The sequence below is a fragment of the Marmota marmota genome, unplaced genomic scaffold (assembly GCF_001458135.2).
Source record: "Marmota marmota marmota unplaced genomic scaffold, marMar, whole genome shotgun sequence".
Classification (NCBI taxonomy): Eukaryota; Metazoa; Chordata; class Mammalia; order Rodentia; family Sciuridae; genus Marmota; species Marmota marmota.
In genome coordinates, this window is record NW_026000168.1 from 243,125 (window position 1) to 258,218 (window position 15,094).

The 15,094-nt window shown below is 57.4% G+C and overlaps 1 protein-coding gene across 3 annotated transcripts in view; it reads right to left on the bottom strand.

Moving 5' to 3' along the window:
* Positions 1-15,094, bottom strand: part of Suclg2 (succinate-CoA ligase GDP-forming subunit beta) — a 140,482-nt gene that overhangs the window by 2,497 nt on the left and 122,891 nt on the right. The window contains exons 9-12 of one of the 3 annotated variants that reach the window (XR_007341903.1): positions 7,126-7,246; positions 5,040-5,061; positions 4,415-4,895; positions 3,815-4,347 (exon numbers count right to left, since the gene is read on the bottom strand). Coding sequence is in view for 2 of the 3 variants with exons in the window: in XM_048786983.1 (XP_048642940.1) it covers positions 5,051-5,061; positions 7,126-7,246 (132 nt within the window). In the remaining variant the exon portion in view is untranslated. Of the gene's footprint in view, positions 1-3,814; positions 4,896-5,039; positions 5,062-7,125; positions 7,247-15,094 lie in introns of those variants that run through there. The other 2 variants (XM_048786983.1, XM_015494906.2) reach the window with 2 other exon arrangements.

Here is a 15,094-nt window from a genome sequence, read left to right on the forward strand (position 1 = left end):
ACAGGCGGTGGGACTGGGGGGTGGGAGGGGAGATGGGCACAGCCCATGGCAGCCTGCAGAGGCAGGTCCTGAAGAGGAGGGGCCTCCTGCAGCAGAGCCCAGCGTGAAGGAGACGGGCCTCCTGGAATGTCGCCCAAGTCAGCACCCCTGCCCTGGCTCTTCCAGCCCAGCAGTAGGCAGCTTCTGAAACCCGAGGTTGATCCCTTGAGAGACTGGTGTCCCCACGCAATCCTCCCCACTGGCTGTGGGTGGACCAGGGCCGGGCTTCCCCTGAGAACCTGGCAGAAGCGATGGAGTCCACTTCTGAGACCACAGACAAAGCCCGGGCGCTGTCTAGTTCCCCGCGGCTCACAGTCACGACAGAGGGCCACACCATGAGCCGCTGGTCTCTGCACAGGGCCACCTCGGGCCACAGCATGAGGAACTGCTTCCATGAGGAAGTGTGTTCCCCCCTACCGTGCCTGGATATGTCCACAGCCTGCGTGACACCTGCCTGCAGCTCAGGGATCCCGCCTGCGGAGACCCAGCTGAGACCCGGGCTGCTGTGACCACACGCGGTGCAGGGTCCACGCCCCTCTGATCACTCAGAGAGCCTAGCAATGCTTCCCGCTCCTCTGAGCACACTTCACTGTGGGAGGCCCGCTCACCAGGACGCCCTGCAGAAAGTGCTTGGTGACCCAGAGGGCCCACCAGGAGACAGGGGTGGGCACCTCTGCTAGCCTGGCAGCCCCAGCACCCCAAGAGAGCCTGGGGTGGCCCCAGAGCAGCAGTGTGAGGAGCTCCGGCTGTGGCCCTGCAGCTGTGGGTGGGGTCTGGCTGCCCCAGGACCAGGCTGCTGCCCTCCTCTTCACCCAGAGCAGCTCCCGGCACCCAGGCAGGTGAGGGCAGTGTGGGGCCAGGGGAGGGCGGGGCAGCCACAGACCTGTCCCCCCAGCTCCCATCAGTGCCCTGTCAGATGCCCGATTGCTTCATGATTCTACAACCCACTGAAACGAGTGTTAATCACACTTGCTGTTGTGATTTAATTACAGCCTTAATCATCAAGCACATCCCAGCAGGCGCAGGCGCAGGACAAAGCAGCACGCGAAGGGACCCTAACAGCAGAGCATACAGCTCAGGAACGGCACTGCCCTGAGGTGTGCGCCACACGAGAGGAGCCAGGAGCAGGGAGAAACCAGTCGGGGGCAGAGGGATGGAGTGAGAGCCATGGGCACAGGCAGGAGGAAAGGGGGACAGAGACACGGGGCAAGAGGAGGGAGGCAGAGAGGAGGGAGCGGACTCAGAAACAAAGGGAAGGAGGCACAGAATGGAGGCCCAGAGGAAAGGAGAGAGCTCGGGATTCAGAGGCAGAGGCCTGGAGGAAGAGAAGAGCTGGGAAGGGAGAGGAGGAGGAGGAGGAGGGAGGAGGAGGAGGACGACAAGCAGAGAAGGAGCAGGACGGAGTGGAGGAGGAGGACAGAGGACAGGTTGGAGGAGGAGGAGGACCAGCAGCAGGAGGAGGACAAGAAGAGAGAAACAGAGCTGGAGAAGAGAGGAGGGCTGGAGAGAGGGACCGACCCGGGATACTGAAGAGACAAAGCCCTGCAGGTAACTCAGGCTGACAGAGGCGCACCCCTGCCCCTCCTTGGATGCCCTGCTGCCCACTGACCCTGCCCTGGCCATCATGTACCCCGTGCTTCCTGGGCCTTGTGAGCGCAGCTGGAAGGGAAGTGGGAGCACAGAGAAGGGGCACCAAGAAGACCAGCAGCCCCTGCACCCAGGTCACCAGAGAGGGACGGGGACAGGGTGACGTTCGAGGGAGCTCCGTTTCTCCTGGATTCACCCAGGCTGACGTCCACCCCATCCTTGTCCCCACCTCTGTTTTTAAGCAGACACGGTCCCACTGCTCCGGGGGACGGTCAGTGACCTCGGTGACCACCATGGTTGGCCACCCAGTGTCCCAGCCAAGCCTGCCAGAGCCCGTCCAGCCCACGGCCTCTATGCTAAGAATAGCTTTCACATTCTCAAGTGGCTGGGGAAGAACATCAGAGGAGTATTTTGTGATGTATAAAAACTGCATGGAATTCAAACTCCAGTGTCTACACATAAGGCCTTCTTGGAGCACGGCTGCACTTAGGGGTCTGCGGTGTGGACGACTCCCTGTGCTCTGTGATGGGCACAGGGCTGTGACACAGGCAGTGTGGCCCCAGGCCTGCAGGGTGAGCGAGTCTGTCTGCAGACAGAGAGGAAAGCAGCCAGGTAGGTAGGTGGATACAAAGACAGGTAGGCAGGTATAGAGGTACGCAGGTGGGCAGGTAGGTAGACAAGAAGAAAGGCAGGCAGGCAGGTAGGGAGGTGTAGAAAAAGACAGAAGGTAGGTAGGTGGGTGGGTAAATGGAAGGGAAGACAGAGAGGGAGCAATAAGGAAGACGGGAAGGTAGGTGGATGGACGATGGACAGGCAGATGGAGGTGATACATAGGTGGCTGGGTGGGTGGGGGAACAGACAGACAGACAGACAGACAGGTAGGTAGAGGGAGGTCAATGGAAACCTGCTGTCTGTGAATGCAGATCTCTTCCTGGATGCTCACTGCCCTGTCCCCTTCCTTGTCTTCTCTAAGGGACACACCGGGAGCCGTATTTCCTTGATGGCAGGTGAACCTAGGTAAGTCGTCATGTCTGTCTGCTCCACCCGGTGGCTGGGTATGGGAAATGCAGCGATTCCGAGAACCCGGGGCAGTGCGGCTGCTGCTGTGCCCCCTGCCCTCCTGAACTGACCTGCGCCTGACACCCAGCACCGGGGGCGGCGTGTGCAGCCACGGAGGAGTCCGCGTGGTAACCGGATGCTAGCGCTCAGGAGCCCAGGGTTCTGGTGATGCAGGAACTCCTCTCGGACCTATGAAGCTGCCTCAGTTTCACTCCCGTTTCACAGAGGGGGCTGTGGCATCTTAAACCTGGCCGGGATCTGGGTAGCTGAAGGACCTGGGGACAGGACTGTCATTTTAAAGCTCTCAATTTCTCATTGTGGAACATCTAAGTGCCTTGAGCCCTCACATCTTATGAAAAGCACAGCTGACACGGGTACCCGGGGGCTGTGCCATGTCCACATGTCATCTGCTCTGTGTCATGGAAGGAGCCGACACCCAGGCGTGAAAGGGTACCTACTGGTGCGTCACCCGGGATGCCGGAGCCACGGTGTGTCCAAGCCAGGTGTGTCCGCGCCTGCGCCCCCTAGCAGGGCCCAGTGCCAAGGCCAGGGTGTCCTCTGAGGGTGTGCGGGTGGCCAGGGCTGTGATAAGTGGGTAGACATCTGACGAGGAGGGCATGAGCCCCCCGCTCTACGGCTCGGCTGGCCCCGTCACCACGAGGTACAAGGCCTTCAGGGAGGGAGCCCTACATGCCTGCAGCCTGCACGGACGTCCTTCCACACCTCCCAAAGTCCATGCCACCGCGTGACCCCTGTCTGAATGCTCACCCTGCAGCTCACTCTGCTGGCGGGGACGGCTTTATGGCTCAGGTGTGTCCCCGAGAGGTGTGTGCTCTGGAAGCCAGGTCCCCAGTGTGGTGCTGAGGTGGCCCAAGCCCTAGTGGGGCCTGTGGGGATGATCAAGTCTGGGGGCCCCACCCTGGGAGGGGACCAGTGCAGGTCTCGGGGGCTGAATTAGTTCCCTCAAGATGGAGCTGTCATAAAAGGAGCATGCCTGGCCTCACAGCACCACAGATCTTCTCCACGGGCACCACTGTATGACACCATCCACCATCGGGCCCCCTCAGAGCAGGGCAAACTCAGCTCCTCCAGAGCTGTGGCCTGAACAAACCTCTTTTCTCAACCAGTCAGCCAGCCTCAGGTATCTTATTACAGAAACAGAATGGATCAATAAGGGGCCTAAGCAGTCACAGCACTGCCTCGCTGTGATTCTGAACATACGTCGGGGAAGTGACCGAGTGAACTCCATTGCTGACTCCTTCCTCGAGGAGAAGTCGTATTCTGAGAGCTTAACACTGCCTGCCATTTCCTTCCTGACCCTCATGAGGCATTTCAGGGCTCAGGACAGAGGGAGGTTTAGGCCCAGGGCTCCTGGAATTCTAGGTCTTGCTGGGGGTCTCTCTCCACGCTGGGATCTGCACACTGCAGTCCATGACCAGGTCTCTTCCACTCTGCCTCTGCACAAGATTGTGCAGAGCCAGGCCACCTCTGTGGTCCTCCATGCCCCTCAGTACCACAGCACACAGCTGAGTAGCTGGGGGTGGGGCACATGGCCCAGGGCGCCTGCGAGTGGACTCTCCACATGGCCCAGGGAGCCTGCGAGCGGGCTGTCCACATGGCCCAGGGCACCTGAGAGTGGACTCTCCACATGGCCCAGGATGCCTGTGATGGACTCTCCACATGGCCCAAGGTGCCTGCGAGTGGGCTGTCTACATATAGCCCAGGGAACCTGAGAGTGGACTGTCCACATGGCCCAGGATGCCTGCGAGTGGACTCTCCACATGGCCCAGGATGCCTGTGAGTGGGCTGTCCACATGGCCCAGGTTGGGCTGTCCACACGGCTGTCCACATGGCCCAGGGTGGGCTGTCCAGTGGGCTCTCCACAGGACTGCAGACCTCTCTCTACTGGGGCCACATGACCACGCCTGTGGCTGGAGGGCCCTGTAGAAGAGGAGGAGAGGACTTTCCAGCCTGCAGCCCACTCGCCTCCTACCCCACATGGTGGACAGCTGTGTTTCCAGAGGAGAAAACTCCCCACGGCCCATCTCGGCCCAGATGCCTGCCTCTCCTCATGACATTTGCAGTGGACAATGGTCAGTGGCTCTTTCTGCCGAGAGGCACACATATCAGAACTGTCCTGGTGCACACTGCTGTGGGCACAACACGAGCGCCCCGCCTCCTGGTTCCAGAGATGCTGTGGAGTCTTCTGCCCAGGGAAGTGGCCGGCAACAGCCCTCTGGCCAGGCTCACCTCCCTGTGAAACACGCCCAGCTGTGTGCTCCTCCCTGGCGGCAACACCCCTGCTGTGTAGCGCTGGTCAGACATGACCTCGCACCTCACGGGAGGAAAGGAGCTAGCTCAACCCTCACAAGACACCTAGAGGGCAGAGGGCGGAGGCGCTTCAGGGGGCACCTGGATGAGCCTGTCCTGGTGCCCAGCACACTCAGATCCCACTTCACTGAAACGCAGAGCCTGTGCTGCAGGCAGGGAAACAGCATCGGGGCCAGGACTGTCGAGAGGGCAGCCCTGGCCTCACAGCCCACTGCTAGGCGGAATGTCCCTCTGTGCTGGGGCCGTCCCTCCCTTCTCAGCTCCGCCCCCGTCACTCCTGCCTCCTCCTCCTCCAGGGGAGGCACACCACCTGGAGCACAGCAGAAAGCTATGGGGGGCGGGGGCCCTGGGTCTCCTGTCAGGGACAGGGAGCCAGCAGGGTCCCAGGTGTCTCTGGAAGACACACGGGCAGGGAGCCTGGGGAGGAGCTGCTCCTGGCAGCATTGGCTGATGACTGGGGTGTGTGGGGCTCGCTGACCACGTGGGGTGGGCGGGACTTGAGGACACTGCCCATCCTAAGGTGTCTGCCTCTGCTCCTGCCCCGCTGTGCTTCCCAAAGGAGGGTCCTCAGAGGGTGGGTGGGAGCTAATAGGACTGCGCTGGCCTCTGCAGAGAGCGCAGGTGAAGAGCCCTGGGCCAAGCTGCTGCCATGTTACCTGGCGTCCAGGCCAGAACGGTGCCAGCTCTGGGAAGAGGGAGGGCAAGTCCGCTTGGCGGCCGCCACCCTGCAGCTGCTGGGGACTCAGGCTCCCTGCACCTACTGCTCCTGAGCTGGTGGCTGCTGGAGGAGGGTGTGGGCACCGCAGAGCAGGAGCCCGTGACCCATGTTCCCAGGGAGCACCGGCCCTGGGAAGAAGACGGACGAGCCATCGCTGCTCGGACTTGGTGTTTGGCTGGATTTTCTCAACAAATGAGCAAAGTGAGTCTGTCACCTCCAGGGGAGCTATTGACTGATTTGTGGCTGAAGATAGAATTCATACTTTAAACTGAAACTCAAATCCTCAAACACTGGCACCTGCCACTGTGCACTTGAACTTGACCTTCCCCATCCTGAGGGAGACGTTCTGAGGGGCACAGACAGTGACGACCACCAGTTTCAGGGTGCTGTGTTCTGAATCGCATGGCCTCTGGGAGACCTGTATAACCCTAACAGGTTTAACGGTACGGGAGCACGTGACAAATCCTGCCAGGGTAAAATCTGTCCCAGGCAACACAGACGGACCAAATTCAATATGAGCCAAAGAAGTTCACTGAAGGGAGCTCGGACTCCATGTGAAAACTTGCCTTTAGCAAAGAGACTCTCTGGACTTTTAGCCTCGTACCAAAGAAAGGCTCCCTACAACGGGGAAGATGATGAGAAGCTCCCACTCCCAGTGGCTGCCTCTGTGGGTCCAGGGCCGACTTGAACCCCAGCCGTGCATCGCAGCAGGCTTCAGGCCAGGCCCGTGTCGGGAGACGGAGTCTGCAGCCCCTGAAGCACGGCACTCCTCCCTAAGACTGAACCTGCAGGGCCAGCCGCTGGGCCAGGCTGAAAGCAGCATGTGCCTTGACTCTTTCCAGACAGGACCCCGTTCACCCGAGTTTTGTTAATTCACTGTTACACTCTATTGTGCCCCACTTAAAAGTTAAACTTGATCACAGGCATGTATGTGCGAGAACACACAGTATGCACAGGGCTTGCTTGTATCTGTGGTCTCGGGAACCCCCTCGGGGGCTTGGGATGTACTGCCCATGATCAAAGGGGCACTACTATACATAACATATATTCTACTCATAAGATGTGTAAAATCAATATAAAATACAATAGAATTTTATCACTGAAAACTGAATGACTATATTTTTAAATTCCAAGTAATACTTGTTACCAAATTAACTTACTACTCGATTACGTTAATGTGTCATTACTGACTTGTATAATCCAAAGTCAACGAAGGCTATCGAGGGTCCTCGAATTTAACAAGTACAGGGTCCCGGGACCTGGACCCCACGTGCCACTGCACTACCACATGGATGACTTGGGAGCAGGACGTCCACGAGCCTCGTGCCCAGACACACATGGCTCGAGGCCTCCCTGACAACCCCGGGGGGAGGCAGGCACCGTCCACTCACCTTCCAGACGCACCACTAGGGGCACCTTGAGCTCCAGCTCCCGACAGGCCTTGGTGATGCCATTGGCAATGATGGCGCAGTTGACGATGCCCCCGAAGATGTTGACCAGGATGGCTTCCACCTGGAGTCAAAGACAGGAGGTGCCATCAATAGGGTGGTCCACAGCCCAGCAGCAGCGGCCCTGGTGAGGCAGGCTGGGGCCTCTTGGCTTTGCACAGGGCACAGTTCAATAAAGGGCCGGGTATGCTAAGGCTGAGTTAGGGATAACTACTAAACAGCAGCAGATAACAGGTGCCACCTAAAAATAAGGAAAGTCCAGCCACAGACCAAGTGTCCAGCCCCACTATGCAAACCTGCCTGAGCACATTTCACAGATGAAGACTAGTCGCCTGAGGAAACGCCCTTGTCTGGACTTGGTCAGCAGGCATCCGACAATCCTAATGACTAAGGACTCATGAGGGGCATTCCTCACCTGGATTATATGGTAACACCCACAGAGAGCAGCTACCCCTCCAGCCTGGCATCAGTGCACACTAAGCCCTGCGAGGCCAGCAGCGGATACCCAGAAGGGCGCTGTGGCTCACCATGGACCGTGCTAGTCCACACACTGCACATGGGGAAGGTCACCTCCCAGCACTGCAGCTCCTGACCAGAGTGCTGAATAAGAGTCCCCAGTTTTGTCCTGATCCTCCCTGGGCCCTGTCTGTTCAGTGTGGGAAGGGAGGGTCCCTGTCATCCACCAGGGCTGGAGGCCCTCAAGGTTATAGGCTTCAGGCTGAGTGTGGCACAGAACCAGCTCTGCAGGCTGCCTGCTGGGGCCCCCTGGTGGCTGCAGAGCTGTCCACCTCTAGAACACGGCCTCCTGCCCACAGGGTGGACAGCAGCTCCTGGTCCATAGGTCTGTTGAGACCCCTGGTGGCTGCAGGACCTGCTCCACCTGTAGAACATGTCCTCCTGCCCTCAGGGTGGACAGCAGCTCCTGGTCCACGGGTCTGTTGAGACCCCTGGTGGCTTCTGGTCCGCGGGTCTGCTGGGAGGTCTGCATGATGTCACATGTGACATGCTGAGCATGTGGCTTTAAGTGCCCTTGAAGGATGTTCATGCACCAACTTTCTCCAGAGTGGCGATGAGAGTGGTCAAGTGGCCTCCCCAGGACACTGCTGCCAGGCTGTGCTCTGCCAGCACAGGGCACAGGCCCACTGGCCTCAAGGGAAAGGCAGCCTCCTCCTCAAGGGAAAGGGAGCACCACAGATGGGCCCCACTCCCCACCCATCAGGACCGGGCATGCCCAGAAGGAAACCTCTGTGCCACCCTGCGGGCCAGCGGCAGGCAGCGCTGGCTCTCCAGGGACGCCAGGGCAGTTTCCAAACAGCTGTGGGGGCAGAGCCTGCCAGAGCTGGGGAAGCACCCTCCCAGGAGCAGTGGGACCCCAGCCAGGGCAGATGTCACCTGGGTCAGTCAGTGGCCTCCAGGGGCCAAGCCAACCTGGCCCGCAGCTCTTGGGCCACGGAGAACACATGTGAGTCTCAGAGCGGGATGAGCAGAAGACACCGTGACCTGGGACCCCATTCTGGGTGCTGGCCCTGGATGGGCCTCAGTGGTCCCCAGCTCCGGGGTCTCCCCCAGGCAGCGACTCCTGGTGTTAGACAAGAGAATGACTGAAAGCACAGGCTCTCCACTCTGTGTGGACGCACGCCCTGCTGGAAGCACCCAGGGACTTGCGCCTCTGTGGTGGCCTGGCTCACTGTGGAGCCACCCAGCTGACAGTGCCCTGGGGTGCAGGCCAGGCAGGGTGGGCCCGGGAGCACCAGTAGCTCCTTCCATCCCCAGGGTTGAGCAAAGATGAGTGCTGACAGCAGCTTCCAGAGGAAGGGGCCTGAGTGGACAGAGGAGAGAGGGTCTGAGCCAAGAGTGAGAAAGGGCTTCTGAGAGGGGCAAGGGAGGGGAGGGGGGGCCAGGGGGGCAGGGAGGGAGGGAGGGAGGGAGAGAGGAAAGANGAGAGGAGGGAGGAGGGAGAGGGTGGAGGAGGGAGAGGGGGAGGAGGGAGAGGGGAGGAGGGAGAGGGAGGAGCAGAGAGGCCTGACCAGGACCCCAGAGCAGCTGCCACTCACAAGAGCAGCAGGACATGGCTGCAGGGCTGGAGAGCCCAGGGCGGCAGGGCTGTGGGACATGAGTGCCCACCACGAGGAGGAGGGCTGCCATCTCCCCCTCTGTGAAGTGAATGGCTGTAGTCACAAGCTTTAATGGAAATCTGATTTAAGACTGCACTCTGGGACAGTTTCTATAATTAATGACAATAATCTCTAGTCTCAAACTGAGAATAAAATTAAGACAGTTTAAAAGTGAAAAGCCTCGTGACATCATCATTATCACGGAGCGTTGGCAAAACACGTCCGAGTTTCAGCGTGTACCTCCGTGCCCCTTCATATCTCACAGCCGTTAACTGCTGCTCGGTGACATCAAGAGCCATGTCCAGTGCTCCTGTGTTTCCTGGCAAAGCAAGTGTCAAACAGAAGACTCAGCCAGGTCTCTGTGAGCACTGGACGTTCCCAGCAGATCCCAAAGTCCTTCAGAGCAGGAGATTTCCTGCATTTCCCTCCTGGGCCCGCGAGGATTAGGAGGGCTGCTATTTACTGTTTCACAAAGCAAAGATCATCCAGTGAGGCTGCTAGGGTGTCAGACATAAGGCCTGCCCAGGTCCCAGCTGCCTCCAAGTCCAGCCTGTGCAGGTGGCCAGCCAAAGCAGGTTTTGGAGAGTCTGTGTGTCTGGCTTTGCAGAACACACCTGGTTACATATATCGTAGTCACAAATAAAACAATGAATTTCAAAGACAAAAATCCACAGCCTTTGTTTACCAGGCTCCTTTGAGCCCCACCTAAACCAGGGACCCCACAGTCCTGAGGCCCTTCTGTTGGAGCACAGACCCATTCTGTATCTGATGGGCGCTGGGGACCCCCTCAGGTGGATTGGTACACACAGCTTGCCCTAGGACAGGGCTGCTCCTCCAGGAAGTGGACCCCGGGTGAGGTCCGCAGAGCAGGGGCATCACACCCACGTGCACTCCGAGTCGGGATGGGTTCTGGGGGACCGTGGCTTCTTTACATTTAAAAACTTTTGTCTGAGTGTGCAGCATTCTGGGTAATGCCCGTAATCTGTAGGAGTTGACATAGCAAGAAGTATGAGGGGAAGGCCACCTTGACCAAGCGCTGGGCAGGGGCGGGCCGTCTTCCTGCACCATGCACATGGGAACACACGTCAGCCTCACCTGAGCTGGGTGTCAGATGAGGAAACCGGGGCTACTGAGCACCACAGGGGTTGTGGCCTGACTGCCATCAAACGTCCTCAGCCAGCAAACCGAGAGTGCCGCGTCAGTGCTGTGCTTGGCCAGGGTCCTGGCGGGTGAGCAGCTGCCTGCCACCACACACTGCAGCCGCAGCTCAGGAGTTAGAACCAAACCAAGCCTCAGGCCCACGCTGCAGCTCCTCCTCCGCCACGTTACCCCGCGGCCCTTCATGGGTGCTGCTGCTGCTGACCACTCAGTGAAACGCGAGTCACGAATTCCTTGCAGTCTTCGTGCCGACTCTGCACCGGGGTTCATTCACCACAGCGTGGGAGCTGCCCGGGAGGCTTTGAGATCATACGAGGTGTCCTAAACCTGTCTGAGGCTGCAACTGTGGCCACAGTCCTCAGGGCCGTGAAGCGCTAGGCACCGCGGGAACACAGGACCCGTGCACCCGGGGGCCATCAGTCCTGTTCCTGTGGACTGAGGGCCGTCGGGGAGGGGCCAGACAGATGAGGGAGGGGAGGAGGCCTGGAGACTGTGGAAGGCACAGGTAGGAGCCGAGGACAGGCAAGAGCGGGGCAGATGGTCAGGGCTTGGGAAGGGGAGAGAAAGGAAGGAGACTGTCCCCAGGCCAGGCCAGGCCTCTGGGGCAGTGAGTGCATGGGAGGGGTAGATACGGTGGGCAGGCTGACAAGATAAGCTCCACTGTTCGACTTTATGGGACGCCAGCCGCTCAGCCCTCACAGTGCACACCAACATCTGTTTCACGAGCAGACCTCACACGGGCAGCCTGGGGCAGCCAGGCAAGCACATCAGGTAGACTGGTTAAGGGCTGGCCAGTCAATCCTTCGGGCGCCCAGGAGCAGATCCGCCCACAGTCCACAACCTCTCACTTCAGCTGGAAGCAGTTGTAGACAATATGTAAATGAAGGAGCACAACTGTGTTCCAATAAAACTTTATTCACACAAACACAGAGTGGGTCAGGCCTGGCCACAGGCCACCTGGTGACCCTGACCTAGAGGTGACGCGGGGCCTTTCCTGTCCTTCTATGCTGCCTTGGAGGACACTGGCATCCAGGCTGCGGGGAGGACAGTTACATAAACATGTCCATCCTGACTCCAGTCTCTTCCTCTAAAATGAGGCCTTTGCTACACCTCCTTGGAATTGGCCGAGGACAAACAAGGACATCCGAGGGGCCAGCGGTCTGCCACGTCACTGTGGAGGGTGAAGGACGCCTTACGTTCTCAACACACCCCAGCCCAGGGGGAGGCGCGGCGACTCCACGCCTGTGTGCCGTGCCCATCTGGCATGCCAAGTCAGCTGCTGCAGAGGGCGTGAGCTGATAAAAGCCAGGCAGGCATGTTTACATCACTCGAGACAAAGGCTGGGTTTTTTTGTTGTTGCAGTTTTAAACTCATTATTGTAATTCTGAATGCTGTGGCTCTTGTTTAAGCATCTGTTTTTGTGGAACGGTTTTTCTCTTTTGTTGTTGTTTTTATTTTCCTGCTGAATTCTAATCATGTCTTCTAATCCTTTGGCAACCAACGAAGGAAAATAAATGGTGGAGGAAATTAGATGCAGCTTAGATAATTGATGTTTGTATGCCTAGCTTTAATAAAAATACTCTGCTAAATTAGAGGGGCGTCTGCTTGGATTCAGTCAATAAGGAAGCGACTCAGGTGAGGAATTCAATCTCAGGCTTTGCTGTAATCCTACAAATAAACCGACAGATCGGTCCAACCGGGAGCACGTTTCCCTCTGCTGACACTGGGGTGAGGTGCTGGGCTGTGCTGTCCACCTCTGTTTTTGCTCTTGAAGTCTGGAAGCACAGCTTCTCTGACACCATGGGGGACTGTTTCCAGGACCCTGCCCCACAGACATGGTGGGTGCCCAAGTCCTTTACAGACAACCTCCCCACCTCCCTATACACCCTGCACCACCTCTGGATGCCTGGCGATGCCACGTCCACCGTGATGCTATGTAGATGGTGGTTGTGCCGTGTGGAGTATGGAGTGAGGACAAGAGTCCCCGTATTCAGTACAGACACTACTTTATCCCAGGTATTTTCATGCTGGGGTTAGAGGAATCCAGATGTGGAACTCCACGCGAGAACCGCCATGTTTTCTTTGTCGAGTGCTAGGGGTCCCCCCAAATACCAACTAATGCCATATGAAAAAAAAGCATTTCTGGAAAAACACCCCCATCCTTTTAATTTCTTTCAAGGAAAAAAGAAACACTTTTAGTAAGCTCTCAATCCCTTCTGAGAATCTCAGCATGAAAAGGAAGCCTCTTAGACATCTCCCCTAACGCTGAGCAACATCTTGGCATCTCACACTCATCAGTCAAGGTAAATCCAGCCACCTTATTCCACCTTTGTTGAACTGACGGCATGGAAATGACACTTGATGGATGGACCCTCCGAGCAATGTTCCGACAGAGGCAGGCTCCCACCTCGGCGGGGCCGCGGCCAGCTGGGGAGGTGCAGCTGATTTGTCCTTGATCTATCCACTCTTTCACGAATTCGTCCTCCTTACATCCCATAAACTCTTCCTCATAAGAATAAGTGAAATTGTGTAGAGGATTAGGAGTTTTGCGTACCGATTTTGCTGGGTGCCAGGAATTAGGTACTGTGACCTTCCATTACATAAACACACAGAGCTCAAGGTCACACAGGCTACTGACAGAGTGGGTTTTCCACCACCTCGGGCTCTGTAACCGGTGACTCCCATGATTAACCAGGAGCCTGGCTTGATCGTGGTTCTATTTCCAAGGTTCGAGCACATGCTCGAAGTCCTATTTCCTGGTGTCTAAATATTTTCTGCTTTTGAATTTCATTGCTCAATCTAAACTGATCAGAGGTAAGATGTCTTTTCTAATTCTGTGGACTGATGAGGCTTTGGTTCTTCACAACTGAAAACATTTCCCATGGAATGATAAGGAGCTATCCAGAGCTCCTGGGTAGTGGAGCGGCAACATGGGAAGAAAACCAGGCCTGGCCTGCACTGGAAGAGGCGCACCAACAAGCCCCCTCTGTGCACACCCACGAGCCCCTCTCCCTCTCCTGACACGGCAGAACCCACACCCTCAGCACTAGCCCCGTCTGCGATTGTGACTGAAAATTCTCATGGAGAAGCAAAGCCAGAGATACGGTCACCAGCAGATCCCAGGTGTCAGGTGGTAGAGTGGACATTGGAAGACAAGGCTACCTGTCCTTTGGGGCTGGTTCTTGGGGGTGGGAAGTCGAGAATGGGGACAGGGCCACATCCTGGTTCCTTGGGGACACTTATGACCTGTGTGCAGAGGCAGCTGAGGGTATGGAGCTTGGCAAGCACGTTGGACCTCCGTTCCTTGACTGTGGGGTTGCCTTGCACGCTTACAGCTGGAGATTCAGACAGTCTGCTGGGGCTGCCCCTTCCTTAACAGCTTTACAAAGGAATGCCGGGGGGGGGGGGTCAGGAAGTCCAGGTGACACCCAGCGTAACTGCCAACAGCCTCATTAATTACACGGTAAGAATGTGTAAGCAAAAAATTTGAGCACAGACCCGCCAGCACCACCCAGGTCCCAGCACTGTGCACACAAACACTGGTTTATGTTTAGCAGGTGAGTATTACACCAGACAAATCAGGGGGCCACATTCTTCCCAAGCAAGTACCCACTTCCCTCTGTCAAAGTTTCCCAAAGCACACGCCATGAAGAACACTTCTGGTCACACTTAGGACCCTAGCCTCTGTGGGCGTGAGCATGCCATCTACGTTCCAACAACACCCCATGCTGTCACTGTCACCGACTGCACAAGAGTCAGTGGGCTGGGAATCTGATCTCCAGAGAGCTGCCAGGAGGTGCTGGGGAGCAGGGTCCATGGTGCAGGAGTGGAGATGATTGACATATTCATGCCACAACTGGGGCAAGCTTACAGTATGCACAAAAGTGGAAGGCTTTCGACACCCCGCTCTTTCCCCAGGAAGCCCGGCCAGGCCTGCAGGTCCATCAGCAGGGCCCCAGCAGGGAGCTGACGGCCTGAGGCACAGACGGGGAGCAAGGAGTGTGCTCCTCCCCTTCTACAGTCCTTCAAACTCTGAATCAGACAGTGGTCACAACTATGAACTCACACTGGACGTTCAAAATGGGAAATGCCAGCTCTCTCCTTGAGCGCCTGTGTTTAAAATATCTCTTGTAAAAACTGCCATGATGTATAATAATTGAAGCTAACACAATGGGATGACACTGAAATGCTTAGAAAGAAAGGCACAACATTCTGGCTCAGGAAGTGGGCTACCACGGTGGACTGTCAGGAAATACCCTGGATGCAAACTGCCTCCGACCACCAGCTGACCAGGCAGGAGGCCCAGGGTTCACGACGCAGTGTCTGTGTGCACTGCAAGGGCAGCGACATGGGTGCCGACTGGACATTTGCTGGCCTACTTGGACCCACCACCCTGATGGGCATGGACAGCGCACTCCGTCAGGGAGGGTTGACATTAGTGAACACAGGACCTGGCAGGCAGTAGCAGGGCCGCTGGCTAACCTAAACAGTGCTGGGGTCCGTTGTAGCTCCAGGATGGTCTCCACAGGGGATTGTGGCTACAGGAAAGGAAAAACTGCTTCTGTGGGGTCGTCTCCTCTACTCACGACTGACATCAGTCCAAAGGAGGAAAAACAAACCAGCTGAGCAGACAGAGCCCA